The 12,892-nt window shown below is 39.3% G+C and overlaps 1 protein-coding gene across 1 annotated transcript in view; it reads left to right on the plus strand.

Moving 5' to 3' along the window:
• The first annotated feature begins 1,787 nt into the window (after positions 1-1,787).
• The window catches only part of Rsrc1 (arginine and serine rich coiled-coil 1), a 337,535-nt gene continuing 326,430 nt past the window's right edge, over positions 1,788-12,892 (plus strand). Inside the window, exons 1-3 of the mRNA XM_047565430.1 lie at positions 1,788-1,912; positions 11,207-11,409; positions 12,080-12,205. Coding sequence (XP_047421386.1) covers positions 11,216-11,409; positions 12,080-12,205 — 320 coding nt within the window. The 5' untranslated portion in view covers positions 1,788-1,912; positions 11,207-11,215. The remainder of the gene's footprint in view (positions 1,913-11,206; positions 11,410-12,079; positions 12,206-12,892) is intronic.

The raw sequence follows: 12,892 nt of genomic DNA on the forward strand, positions 1-12,892 counted from the left end.
TAAGGGTTTCTCAAATATATGTAATCAGAGACTTTACATAAGTTTGTTATACCACAGTAACACTCAGATTAAAATGTTCATATTTGGTGAATTAAGCAGGATGAAAATCATGCATTTTAGAAATAGATTTTAGGTTTTAATGAATTGTATGAGCATTTGCTTTTGTTATTCCAGAAGAGTCTCAGATTCTCAACCTTTCCAAAGTTATATGAATTTAGAAACAATTTCACATTGAGTCTTGGTCTACTATCTGTAACAACATTAATTTTTATATTTTCAGAGAGGAATAATCATAAAACTGTAATCATTTGTGAAACTCAGTTTTTGGGATTATTGAGCATAATGACCAGTAATGGACTCAGCTAAATGGATATGTGTTTCAAGAGCTCTCAAGTGAAGGTGTTAAATACATACTCACAAACAGCTCCGAAATAACTTCTATTGGAAGTCTGATAAAGGATCCGGAGACCCAGCAGCTACTTCTTTGTCCTTTTAAGTAGATGACTTTTGAGTCTGAACTCATATTCCATCTACTGAGCATGAGGGAAAGTTGACACTTTAAATGTAAACAGAGAAGGCTCAGACACAACTGTTGTTTAATTCAAACCAATAGGTTTCCCATGATGACAGTTTCTTGGTTCATTTTGTTAGAAATGGTAAAGCTGACATAGAGTGATGAGACGTCTGCAGTATCTGAGCACAGTTTCTTACCAGCCTAAATGAAGTTTAATTTTTTAAAATCCAAGGTTTTACAATCATGTATTAATACATGCAATGAAGTTCTTATGAGGTTATTCACTGAACAGCAAACACTTTCTGGAGGCAGGGCTTTAAAAAAAATCATTGAGGTTGAAGTTTAAGTTGACAGATATACAGACTCCAATAAAATTCTGAACCTCAAGGATTCACCCAGATCTTGAATTATTTAGAATAAATATGTAGTGTTGAAGATAAGTTTTTACTGCAACACTACATATTTATAAGTTTTAACTGGCTAATTACAGTACAGTTATTTATGAGAAATAAATGCGTTGTGAAGGTGATTTTCACCATCTGATATCTGCAGAAAATTGTTAGCTTGATTATGTTGCAATGAATTGGTTCTCATAGTTGCCCCAAAGCAAGGCTAACAGTTGATATGCCTCATTAGCTTTGCTTACTTACAGTAAATAAAAAATGATTCTCATACAAGGACAAGCAAGTAACATAGAATGAGTAATAGAAAATGCTAGATTGCTTCAATTTCTATTGATTTAAATTCTAGAATCTCCAAAACAAACTTCCTCTTCCCGCATCGGGCAGATTTCCCCTATTCCCCCACCAACCAGTTACTTTAATCTTAGAAACTAATTCGCGCCCACCCTGTGAGTGCCTTCACCTTCAGGGCAGAAGGAACATCGACTTTTAATGTATTTTTGCAAATAAATCATTGCAATTTAATCACACACGACTCTATACAGGCACACTCCCATGATTTATTATTGCTGGGCGAGTTCCCCCCTCCCCCAGCAGGAGATGACCAATTTTAGTACGTGTAGGCGTCTTAACATAACTTTCTACGAAGCCGATTTGTTTCCTGATTATCTGTGACGATAACGGCAATCACTCAGGCGATTACATTCTCCAGTCCCACCTTTATTGCTTTTGGGAACAAGAAAATCCAATTATACAGGCACGCAAAAGAAACACTAAACAAAAAATTGGCGTGGTGACAATCGACTCCCTCGGCGTTCCCACCGCTGGCAGCCTGCATCGATGCACTCGACAGATCGGCTGCCGCTGCCTGGCGCGGGAACCCGGAAGGCGCTGCGCTTGAACTGCGGCGAGTTCCGAGGCCGCCGGCCGCGCAGGGTCTGAGGAGGTCTCCGGGCCGGCTCGCCGCGGCAGGGGCGGTTCCCAAGCCCCGACCCAGGTGATGCCGGCGCTCCGGGAGCGGAGGCGGCGCCCGCGGCCTGCTGGGGCGTGAGGCTGCATGGGGCCTGGCGCGGCCGGGGCGGGAGGGAGGCCGGGGGAGCGGAGGCCGGGACCCGGAGGAAGGCCGGGAGGGGAGCGGAGGCCGGGACCTGGAGGGAGGCCGGGACCTGGAGGAAGGCCGGGAGGGGAGCGGAGGTCGGGCGGGTGCAGAGGCTAGGGTGGGGCGGTGCGGCTCGGGAGGCGGAGGCCGCTTGCAGAGGCCGTCCCGCCCCCTTTCCCCAGCCTCGGCCTCTTGCCCCCTCACCACCGCCTCCTGCCCTGGCCTCCCGCCGACCTTCTGCGAGGTGAAGGGACACGCGCGCCCCTGGAAGCGGGCGACTCTGAGCTGGGACCACGTGACAGCCACGCTGCCCTTGAACTGCTGCTTTTGTGGGAAGTAATGGTGTCTACAGAGCATGTCGCCTGGTCTTTAGTCCAGGTTACTCTTCACGTAACTTATCGCTCAGACTCAGCCTTTGTTTATTACTATTTTTTGGTACCGGGATTGAACGCAGGGGTGCTTAACCACTGAGCCACATCTCCTGCCATTTTAATATTTTATTTTGAGTCAGGGTCTCGCCAAGCTGCCAAGGCTGGCCTCGAACTTGTGATCCTCCTGCCTCAGCCTCCCGATGTACTGGGATGCCAGGGGTGCATCACTGCGCAGGGCTAGACATTGTATCTTTAAACACACACCGGAACCCTAAGGAAGAAATGTTTTAGCATTTCCAGAATAAGCAGTAACCCAGTTGTGTTCCACTTAATCAGGTAGTAGGTAGTTAGATTCAAATGTCTATTGCTGTCACAGGGAAGTATTCGAGCTGTCATCTTTGAACTTAGATGTGAAGGCTCCAAGTGAAGGATTGGAGCAGAAGTGACAGGTGTAACCTTGTGGGGAAACGAAGTATCCTTTGAGAGCCTCTCTAGTCTTAAAGTGTATAAATATTCACTTTCTTTGCAGGCAGAGGAGATATCGTGCTAAGTGGTAGCGCTTTATTACTGTGTTTTGTTCAATAAGAGGGCTAAAATGTTTGAAACTGAAAGAGACAAAGGCACCTGGCACCTGTCTGTTAACTGGCCTCCTCTAGTCCCAGAGTACTCTGTGCGGGCTGTTACAAAGTGGAGAACTTCTGCAATAGGAACGTTGTGGTGGATTTATAAGCATATTTTCTGCTTTCATTTTCGAACCATTGGAAGGGAATTCCTTTAAACAAAACAAAACAAATGTACTAATCTAGGAATTTTTCCTTGCAATAGGAGGAGGGCTTGGGCAGCATTTCTCTTGAAGATTTGCTTTGTTCTGCCCCAATTTTACTCTGAAAGTTTCCTGCTTTTTCCTGGTTCTGCACTTGTTTGTGAGCTTCTTTTTATGCTAGTTTCATCCCATTTTCACTTTTTTCTTTTTAAACTGCTTTGAGATGCATTGATTTCCCTTTGAGATGACTGGTCTTTTTCCTTTCTCTCTTTTTGTATTATGGTATATCCAGGATCAAAGATTATGGCTTGAGGGCTGGGGTTGTGGCTCAGTGGTAGAGCACTTGCCTTGCATGTATGAGGTACTGGGTTTGATTCTAAGCACCACATATAAATAAATGAATAAAATAAAGGTCCATCAACAACTAAATAAAATTTTAAAAAATTATGGCTTGACATAATAATGAATGTGTAGTGGAGAAGGACTTAAACTTTTGTTCTCTCAAACTGATTGCCTGTTTTCTGAAAAAGATAACTGCTTCTTTTGTACCCTTATTCACAATAGGACCATATTTTTGTAACAGCACCTTGATCTTGGACTTCTGAGTCCCCAGAACTAACTTTCTATCATTTATTTATTCAGCCTTTCGGTTCTCTCTGATTTATTTATCTGTTTTTTGGTGGTACTGGGAATTAAACCCAGGCCTTGACATATGGTGAACAACTGAGCTACATTCTCAACTCTTTAATTTTTTTTTTTTTTTTAATGTTTGAGAGAGGGTCTTGCTAAGTTGCCTAGACTGATCTTGGATTTGTGATCTGGAATTATAGGTGTGTGCCACCAGGCCTACCAGCTAGGTGTCTTTTCTTGAATGACCATGTCTAGGTTTCACATTTTCACTCACAACTTAATGATAAGATATTTGTAAACTGTTGGCTAAGGTGATTTTGTAAGTTGTTCTTTGGTCATGACTTGCTACAACTTCATTTCTGTAGTGGGAGTAGTTGGGTGAGATTTGCAACCATGAGGCTAAAACTAGGAAGAACCAGAGCGAGAGCTGTAGGAGTTCTGTCCCTGGTTTTTTTTCTCCACTTAAAGACAGACTGAAATTGTCAGCTGGTGGAACTGCTGAAAATCTGCGATCAGTTCCTCCTTGCCTTTACCATAAAGAGCTGTTAACGGGTCTCTCATGCATTGCACCTCACCAGTGGAGTTATATATCAAGAGTTCTTCCTCACTAGGTCTGTGAAGTCGATCACTTTGACATGAATGAGCAAGAATATTCAATTCTATGCCAATGATATGGGAAGCTAAGAGTAAGTGTGTATTTAGAGTCTGAGTAGGAACCCAGTACCTGTCATTTATAAAGACCATTTTGGGGTCCACCTCAAACTTGCTGTTAGTGTTCCCTTTCTTTTCTGAATAAGTGAAGTTAGCTATAATTTCTGTCTTTGTAAGCTTTTTTTCTCTTACTGAGCTTCATTATACTTCAGTGTAATTTCTCTGAAATACAAATGTGCCACTTGAACAAGTACTTGTAGTTTTGTGACAGTGGAATTTCATCCAGTGTATGTTTTGTTCCTCTTAGGAAGTTTCTTTGTATCTTTCATTAATTTTTCTGGGTTAAAGGTAGTCACCCTATCTCTGCTATGGACAAGCCACTGAGCTACATAGTTTGTAATTAGAACAGATAAATCTAACCTACCTTCTCTTGACTTTTTTTTTGTCATCAGCAAGATAATTTAGCTGGATGCTTTTCTTTATTTGTTTTCTGCTTCATGTCTTAAGCAGGGACTTAATAAGAAGGATGAAATGGAGACTGTGATGACTGTAGGTGACTTACAACAGTTGTTCTCAAACTTTTTAGGATACTTTAGCATTCTTAAAAATTGTTGAGAATTTCAGGAAGTTTTATTTATTTGGTAATATCTGTAAACATGTACTTTATTAGTAATTAAAGGAAATTTTTGAAATGTTTATGAATCAATAAACCCATTACATTATAACATTCAATATGAAAAATAACTATTTTCAAAGCAAAACATAGTAAGAAAAGTGATATTATTTTTCGTTTCTGCAGTCTGTAGTGTCTGGCTTCATAGAAGACAGCTGGATTATTCTGTCTGCTTCTGCATTCAGTCTGTTGAGATAAGTTGCTTTGGTTGAAGTTTATGAAGAAAATCCAGCCTCACACATATATGTAGTCGGAGGAGATAAGTGTTTTTATAGCCTTTTCAGATAACTACTTTTTTTGATACTACCACAAAACTTGACACATGGTTGGCTGTAAGGTGGCATTTGAAACAGCAGTGAACTTTTCTTACTCTGGGATGTTACCTTTATGGTCTATCTTGCACTGTGAATGAATCTTACCTGTGCATGCTGTTGTGACAGGAACTGGTAGTTAGAAGATACCGATTGACTTGAGTTAGGTGTGTCTTTCAAATGTTGATACCCTTTTTTGTATATCATACTTAACATGACTGTGAATCTCACAAGAGGAATCTAATATGGAGAGCCTTCATTCTCGTGGAGGCAGATATAAGTTATCTAAAATTCATAATTTTGCTTGAGATTGTGAATTTAATTATTGGCAATAAATACTGTTACTTTTCCTTAAAGTGTTCAGTCATTTTGAGGAAAATGTTTGCCAAATACTCAAGTCTGAATAATCAGAATTTGTCAGTTCTTTAACAAAATAGTTAAAGATAAATAATAGCAGCTAGTTGGGCTTACAATAAAGATGCCTAAGTATCCCTCCTTGAAACAGTTACCATTCTTCAAGGTATGCCAAAAATTGATTGTATTTCCCATTTCATCAAAGAATATGAAAAAGATGTATACTCAGGGATTACATGTGATAAAATTAACAATTTTTACTCCTTCACTAGGGACATTCTTAATTGAAATTGCCCCACCTTTCCTTTCCTTTTCTTTTTACTGGAACTGTGTGGCAGTGAATGAACTGTGCCTTTATTTGTGCTAAGATGTCAGTAGTTTTGTTCACCAAACTACTTTTGTGTAAAAGTCAACAGTGTTAAAATGAAAACAGCTTTGGCCTCTTGGACCCCAAAAGGATTGTGAGAACATCCAAGGTTCTTCAGGCCCCATTTTGAGAGTTGCTGGTCCCCTAGAACATGAGCCCTTTGAAGGCACAGACTTGGGTCTCTTGCTTACTGATGTGTCCCTTACATCTAAGTCTGCCATCTTCCTGGATGGTTTCCCATCTTCAATGTTAGGTCACTTGTATTCTGAGTCTGCACTGTCTTTGTTTAGTTTACCCTCTCTTTTTGGTAGAGCAGACTGGTTGAGTAATTTCCTGAAGAAAGGTGTAATTTTGAGATTTTGCATGTCTAAAAATGCCTTGTAAACTCATACTGGTCCATTGATTTTACTAGATAAAGATTCTAGGTTAAAACTCATTTTCTTTCTTTCATTATTTTGGCAAGTTTCCATTGTTTCCTTTGTTGCTGTTAAAAGCCCAATGCCTTTTATTATGTCCCCCCAACTATTTTTCTCTTTGGAAATTTCTGGTATCTTCTTTGTTTCCTGGTGTCTGAATTTTCTTTTTCTTTACGTGGTGCTGGAGAGTGAACCCAGGGCCTCATGCATACTAAACAAGCCCTCTACCACTGAGCCACACTCAGCTTGGTGTATGAATTTTTTATAAGATATGCTTTGTGTATGTCTTTTTGAAAAATTCATTGTTCCAGGGACTTAGGGCAGTGCGTGTCTCTCAGTTCTGGAAATTCTTTGGATTTAATTTTTGGATAGTCTCTTTTCCCTGTTCTTTTTTAGGGAATGCATATCAGATGGGTATTGGACCTCTTAGGTTGACCCTCTTTTACCTCCATTGTATATCATTTAAATTTCAAGCTCTTTTCTGTTCTGTGCATGTTCTGCCTCTGCCTCTTTTTGTTCACAGGATCATCTTATATGTTTCTGAGGATATTGATAGTAATTTTTGTTCTTGGAAGTTTTTTGTGTGTATGTTTTCAGTTTAGTCTGAATTGTGTTGTTTGTTATTATTCCCCCCCTTTGGTACTAGGGATTAAACCCAGGGTTGCTTAACTACTGAGCCATATCCCCAGCCCTTTATTTTTTGTTTTCGAGACAGGGTCTTGCTAAGTTGCTGAGACTGACTTTGAACTTGCAATCCTCCTGTCTCAGCCTCGTGAACCACTGGGATTATCGGCACGTGCCATGGCGCCCAGCTTATTTTTGGTGTTTTATTTCTTTTTTATTTTTGGTGCTGGGAATTGAACTTGGGCCTTGTGCACACTACCTATGCTTTCTACCATCAAGCTCTACTGCCAGCCTTTGTCTTTTATCCTAATGACTTTCCTTACTTGTGTGGTTATCTTTTGTTGTATATTTACTGTAAAGTTACAGAAAATGAGTTTACAGAAAAATGCTGAAGATTTGGACTTGACATCTGTGGGCTGTGTTACAGAGTTGTTGAATGGGGGCTTGGTATTTTCTTCAGGGGACCCTCATGCACTTAAGTACCTTGAACCAGGCTGCTGAGTCTTTGCAGAAAAGAACCTCTAGTTTTGCTCCCAGGATGCCCTGCTTCAGGGTTCTCATACAGGCTGCAGAGGGCTGTGGCTTTTACCATCAGGTGCAGGTTTTACTACCTGTAACTTTTTTAGTTTGGCATCATTCTGACCTTTTTTACTGAGTCCTTGGACCTCCTGCTACATGGCCCCCTTCAAAAAGCAACAAACAAAAAACAAATAAGCAAAATCTTCCTCTTCTGCTGGGGTGTGGGGAAGAGAAGTCACCTGGCTGGGTAGAAAACGGGAAGAAATCTAGGGAACTATTTCTCTTACAGAAATTGAGTCAATTCTCCTATTTTTAGCTTCATGACTTATTGTGCCTGCTGGGGTATATGGTGTCTCAAATTCCCATTCTTTCTGAGTCTTCCTATTGACTTTTTTCTTGGAATTGTCTGCAGTTGCTTGGTTCTTGATTCTCCATCTGTTTTTCATTTGCTAAAAATTTGTTGACATATCTTGTCTACTGTTGCTGTTGTTTTCTCTTCTAGTGTCTTTATGCTTGTGAATTTATACTTTTTTATTTATTTAGTCTTCTTCCAGTTGTTTTTAAAGCAAGGTAGTAGAGGGCAATACAAAGTTATCTTAAACAGTTATACATGAGTAAAGAAAATTCTCAAGTTCCTAAAGGTGAAAACAAAACAAAACAAAACAAAACAAAAAAGGGAAAGGTAAAGCCAAGAAGTAGGAAAACTTAGATTATTATCGTCACTTAATGGTGGTAATAATAATGGTTGATTTTTAAAAATATATACATATATACATGGGTTTGTAGATATTATATGTGTAATGTATATATGGATATATATAATGTATAAATGGATATATATACATTTAAATATATGTAGATGTGTACTCGCTGGGTGTGGAGGTGCACGCCTGTAATACCAGTGTCTCAGAGGCTGAGACAGGAGGATTGCAAGTTCTAGGCCAGTCCTGGCAATTTAGTGAGATTCTCAACAACTTAGTGAGACCCCGTCTCAAAAAAGAAAAAAAGGACTGGAGATGTGGAGATGTAGCTTAGTGGTAAGGTGTCCCTGGTTTTAATCCCTACTGAAAAAGAAAAGAAGTAGATATATACTTTATGTATGTATGTACATATTTACATTGTATATATGTATAATTTCATAATCATATTATTTTAGAGCTGGAAAGGATCACAGTGACCTCTTACCCAAATCAGTGTCATTTTTCAGTGAGGGAACTGGCTTAAGTATATTAGTAACTGAAAATTTCAAAATCAAGTTTGCCCAATGTTTTTTAAAAAACTTCTAGACTTAGATTAACTTGAGGTTCAGAACTATATTTAAAACCCTTAATTGTAAATAGCTTAAAGTTTTGAATTAGTCCTAACAAGTAATTGGTATTGCACTGCCATCTTGGAGGGCTGGCTTACCTGAACCACATCCTCAGCCCTTTTTATTTTTTATTTTTGAGACAGAGTCTCTCTAAGTTGCTGAGGATGGCTTTGAACTTGCAATTCTGCTGGGATTATAGGCACCTGACTGGATCCTGCTTTTTTATGACTTGATAGCTAATAGCTATTTAAATAAAAAAAAATAGTATTGTTCATGAGAATCTAGAGTTCAACTTTAAATTAAGACAGGTAAACTACTTATTAGCTAAGTTAATTACTAAATATAAAATTTTAGGTTCTAATTTTGTTTTTTCTCTGTATACAAAATATACAAATATTACTTTAACTACATAGCAATAGATTTCAAAAAAGAAAAACATGAACTATTTTGTCACTTAAATATTATCAATTTTATTCTTATTCATATGTACGTTTTCTTTTAGTCCACATGTATGTAATAATGCAAATCTTCATGAATATATCTTTCTCTGAAATATCTTCCAGATATATTTCCAAAGGTACAGTCTGGCTATCAAACAGGCATCAACATTTTCAAGGCTTTTTATAAACTGTTTGATAACTTTCTGGAAGATTGACACCGTTGCTGCATCTGGGCACTAGCCGCGTGTGAAGAGCTGACCGCCCTAGCAGTAGCTGCACCAGCGCTGGCCTGTCAGTAGATGTTTCCTTTTTCAGATTTCACAGGTGAAATGAGGACAGTGCAGTGCTGATGACTGGTGAGGTCTTCTCCATTTAACAACTTAGAATTCTCAGGAAACATGTAACTGTAAGGTACTCAAGTATCTTGTCTTTAGGCAAGGTAAAAAGTAGAGAGTAGGTGGTCCGTTACCAAACAATGTCATTAATGATAAGTGCAATTTAAAACATCAGAAAATTGATACAATGAATTGTTTTCAGGATTGACTCTTTTGAGAGACATTAGAAAAATCTTGAGGAAAATTTATTTATTTATTTGGTACTTGGAATATTGAACTAGGGGTGCTTTATCTCTGATCTACATCCCTGATCTTTTTATTTTTTATTTTGAGATAGGGTCTTTTTAAGTTGCCGAGGCTGGCCTCAAATTTGTGATGATCCTGCCTCAGCCTCCGTAGTTGTTGGGATGGCAGACGTGCACCACCATGCCCATCTTGTGGTGTTGTGGTTTGGATGTTCGGTGTCCCCCAAAAGCTCATGTGTGAGACATGCAAGAAGTTTCAGAGAAGGAATGATTGGGTTGCAGGAGCCTTAATTCAATCAGTGGATTGAGTAGTAACTGAAGGCAGGTGGGGTGTGGCTGGAAGAGTTGGGGCATTACGGGTGTGGTTTTGGGGTATATATTTATATCTGGCAAGTGGAGTCTCTGCTTTCTGATTGTCATGTGAGCTGCTTCCCTTTGCCATATTCTTCTGCCATGATGGAGTTGGCTGTATATGAACTGAAGCCTCTGAAACAATAAGCCTTTAAATAAACTTTTTCTCCTCTACAATTGTTCTGATTGTTTATTAATTGTTCTAATTAATTTTTAAGTCATAGCAGCAAAAAAGCAGACTAAAGCTAGTAGGAAATTTAAATTGTTCAAAAATTATAAAGGGGGTTCATTGATGTCCTAGAAGATTGTATTGATTGTATTGGAGCTGTTTCTCATGTCTTGTTAAGAAGCCAGGCACATTTAAAAATTTTTCTTCACATGTGCCTTTAAAATTTTTTACAAAGTAGGTGGGTAAGGTGGTGCACACCTATAATCTGGCATCTTGGGAGACTGAGACCTGAGAAATGCAAGTTCAAGGCCAGCCTCAGCAATTTAGGCCCTAGGCAATTTGGGAGGACCCCATCTCAAAAAAAAGAAAAAAGGGGAGGGGGCCTGGGGATGTGGCTCAGTGGTTAAGGACTCCTGGGTTTAATCCCAGTTACCAAAAAATTTTTGTTTTATAAAGTAGTAGAGGTACAAGTCTGTAGTACCAGCTACACAGGAGGCTGAGGCAGAAGAATTGCTTGAGCCCAGGATTTTGAGGACCAGCCTGGCAGCATAGCGAGACCTTCTTTAAAAATTTTATTTTATTTTTAAAAAGTTGTATAACAATTTGTATGTTGAATTTCACTAACTGTGCCCCCACGTTAGAAATAAATTTCTTTGAATTTCAGCTTGTAGAAATGGGACGCCGGTCATCAGATACTGAAGAGGAGAGCAGAAGCAAGAGAAAAAAGAAACACCGTAGACGGTCATCTTCAAGCAGTTCTTCAGATAGTAGAACTTACAGCCGAAAGAAAGGCGGAAGGAAATCAAGATCAAAGTCGAGATCTTGGTCCAGAGACCTTCAGCCACGTTCACATTCTTATGATAGAAGGTGATTTTCATCATTTTTATTTATACAGTATTGAGGGCAACTTTTTAATTTTTTTGTACTGGGGATTGAACCCAAGGGTGCTCTACCACTGGCTACATCCCTAGTCCTTTCATTTTTTATTTTGAGACAGGGTCTTGCTGAGTTGCTCACGCTGGCTTCAAACTTGTAATCCTTGTGCCTCAGCCTCCTGAATTGCTGGGATTACAGGCAGTGCCACTGTTCCCAGGGAGGGTGACATTCTTTAGTGTTCATATTTTTTTTATTTTTAATTTTGTTGGATAAAATATTTTTCTTTTAGTACACATTTATGAGAGTGAAGGCACAACTCAAAGAGTTTTTTAAAAATCAGATCTAATTGTGTGTCTGGTTTTCCCATCCTTCATATATTCTTTATAGGCAAGGAGGTGTAAACTGGTATAGTCCATGTACCTTGTTATTGGATGATATTTGAAAAGGCAGTTTGCTACTTACAGCCCATAATGCCTTAGTAGCTTATTGGATTCTTCCATTATGAACCAGTCATCTGACTGTACAAGAGAAGTAACATTTTTAACTTATTTGCTTCAAGTGAGTGAGACAATAAAAATGAGATGATCCTTTGGAATCTAGAGGTCTCCCTAATGCCCATAAAGAATACTTTTTACAGGAATGATGTTTGACTTTATTTCAGACGCAGACATCGGTCAAGCAGTAGTTCTTCTTATGGCTCTAGAAGAAAACGAAGTAGAAGTCGTTCAAGGGGTCGAGGGAAATCCTATAGAGTTCAGAGATCTAGGTCAAAAAGCAGAACAAGAAGGTATGTCTTATTGGTATTTATTGCTACTCCCTAACTTAATGACTTCAAGCCACTCTCATTTATTTTCATTATTTCTGCAGTTTTGACTGACCTTAGTTGGTACCTCTTCTGCTTGTCTCAGCTGGAGCTGCTCATGCAGTTGTCATCATCTGATGGCTTGGTTGGCACTGGGTGTTCTGATGTAACTCCATTGTATACCCAGCATTTGGTTCTGGCTGTTGGTGGAGATGCATGTAGCTTCTCATTCTCTAATAGGCCAGGTTGGGCTTTTTCATATTATGGTGGACACATTCAAGAGCGTAAGAGCAGAAGCTGCAGAATCTCATTAGTTCTAGACTCGGAAATAACATGGCATTTTATGGACTGATTATTTTTGTCCTCCAGAAATCATGTGTTGAAGCTCCATCTTCTACTGTGACTATATTTAAAGAAATAGCTTTTGTGAAGGTCAAGTTACATGAGGTTGTAATGTTGGGCTCTTAATCTGATAGGGTGGGTGGGCTTGTAAGAAGAGGAAGAGGAGATCATTCTGTGTGCCCTCAGAAGAGGCCATGTGACGATATGGAGAAAAGGCTGCTGTTTACAAGACAGAAGAGAGCCCTGGCACCCTGATCTTGGATTTCTGTCCTGTAAAACTGAGAAAATAAATTTCATTTAAGATACCGAATGTATGGCATTTTGTTACTG

The sequence above is a fragment of the Sciurus carolinensis genome, chromosome 9 (genome assembly GCF_902686445.1).
Source record: "Sciurus carolinensis chromosome 9, mSciCar1.2, whole genome shotgun sequence".
In the NCBI taxonomy this organism is placed as follows: domain Eukaryota; kingdom Metazoa; phylum Chordata; class Mammalia; order Rodentia; family Sciuridae; genus Sciurus; species Sciurus carolinensis.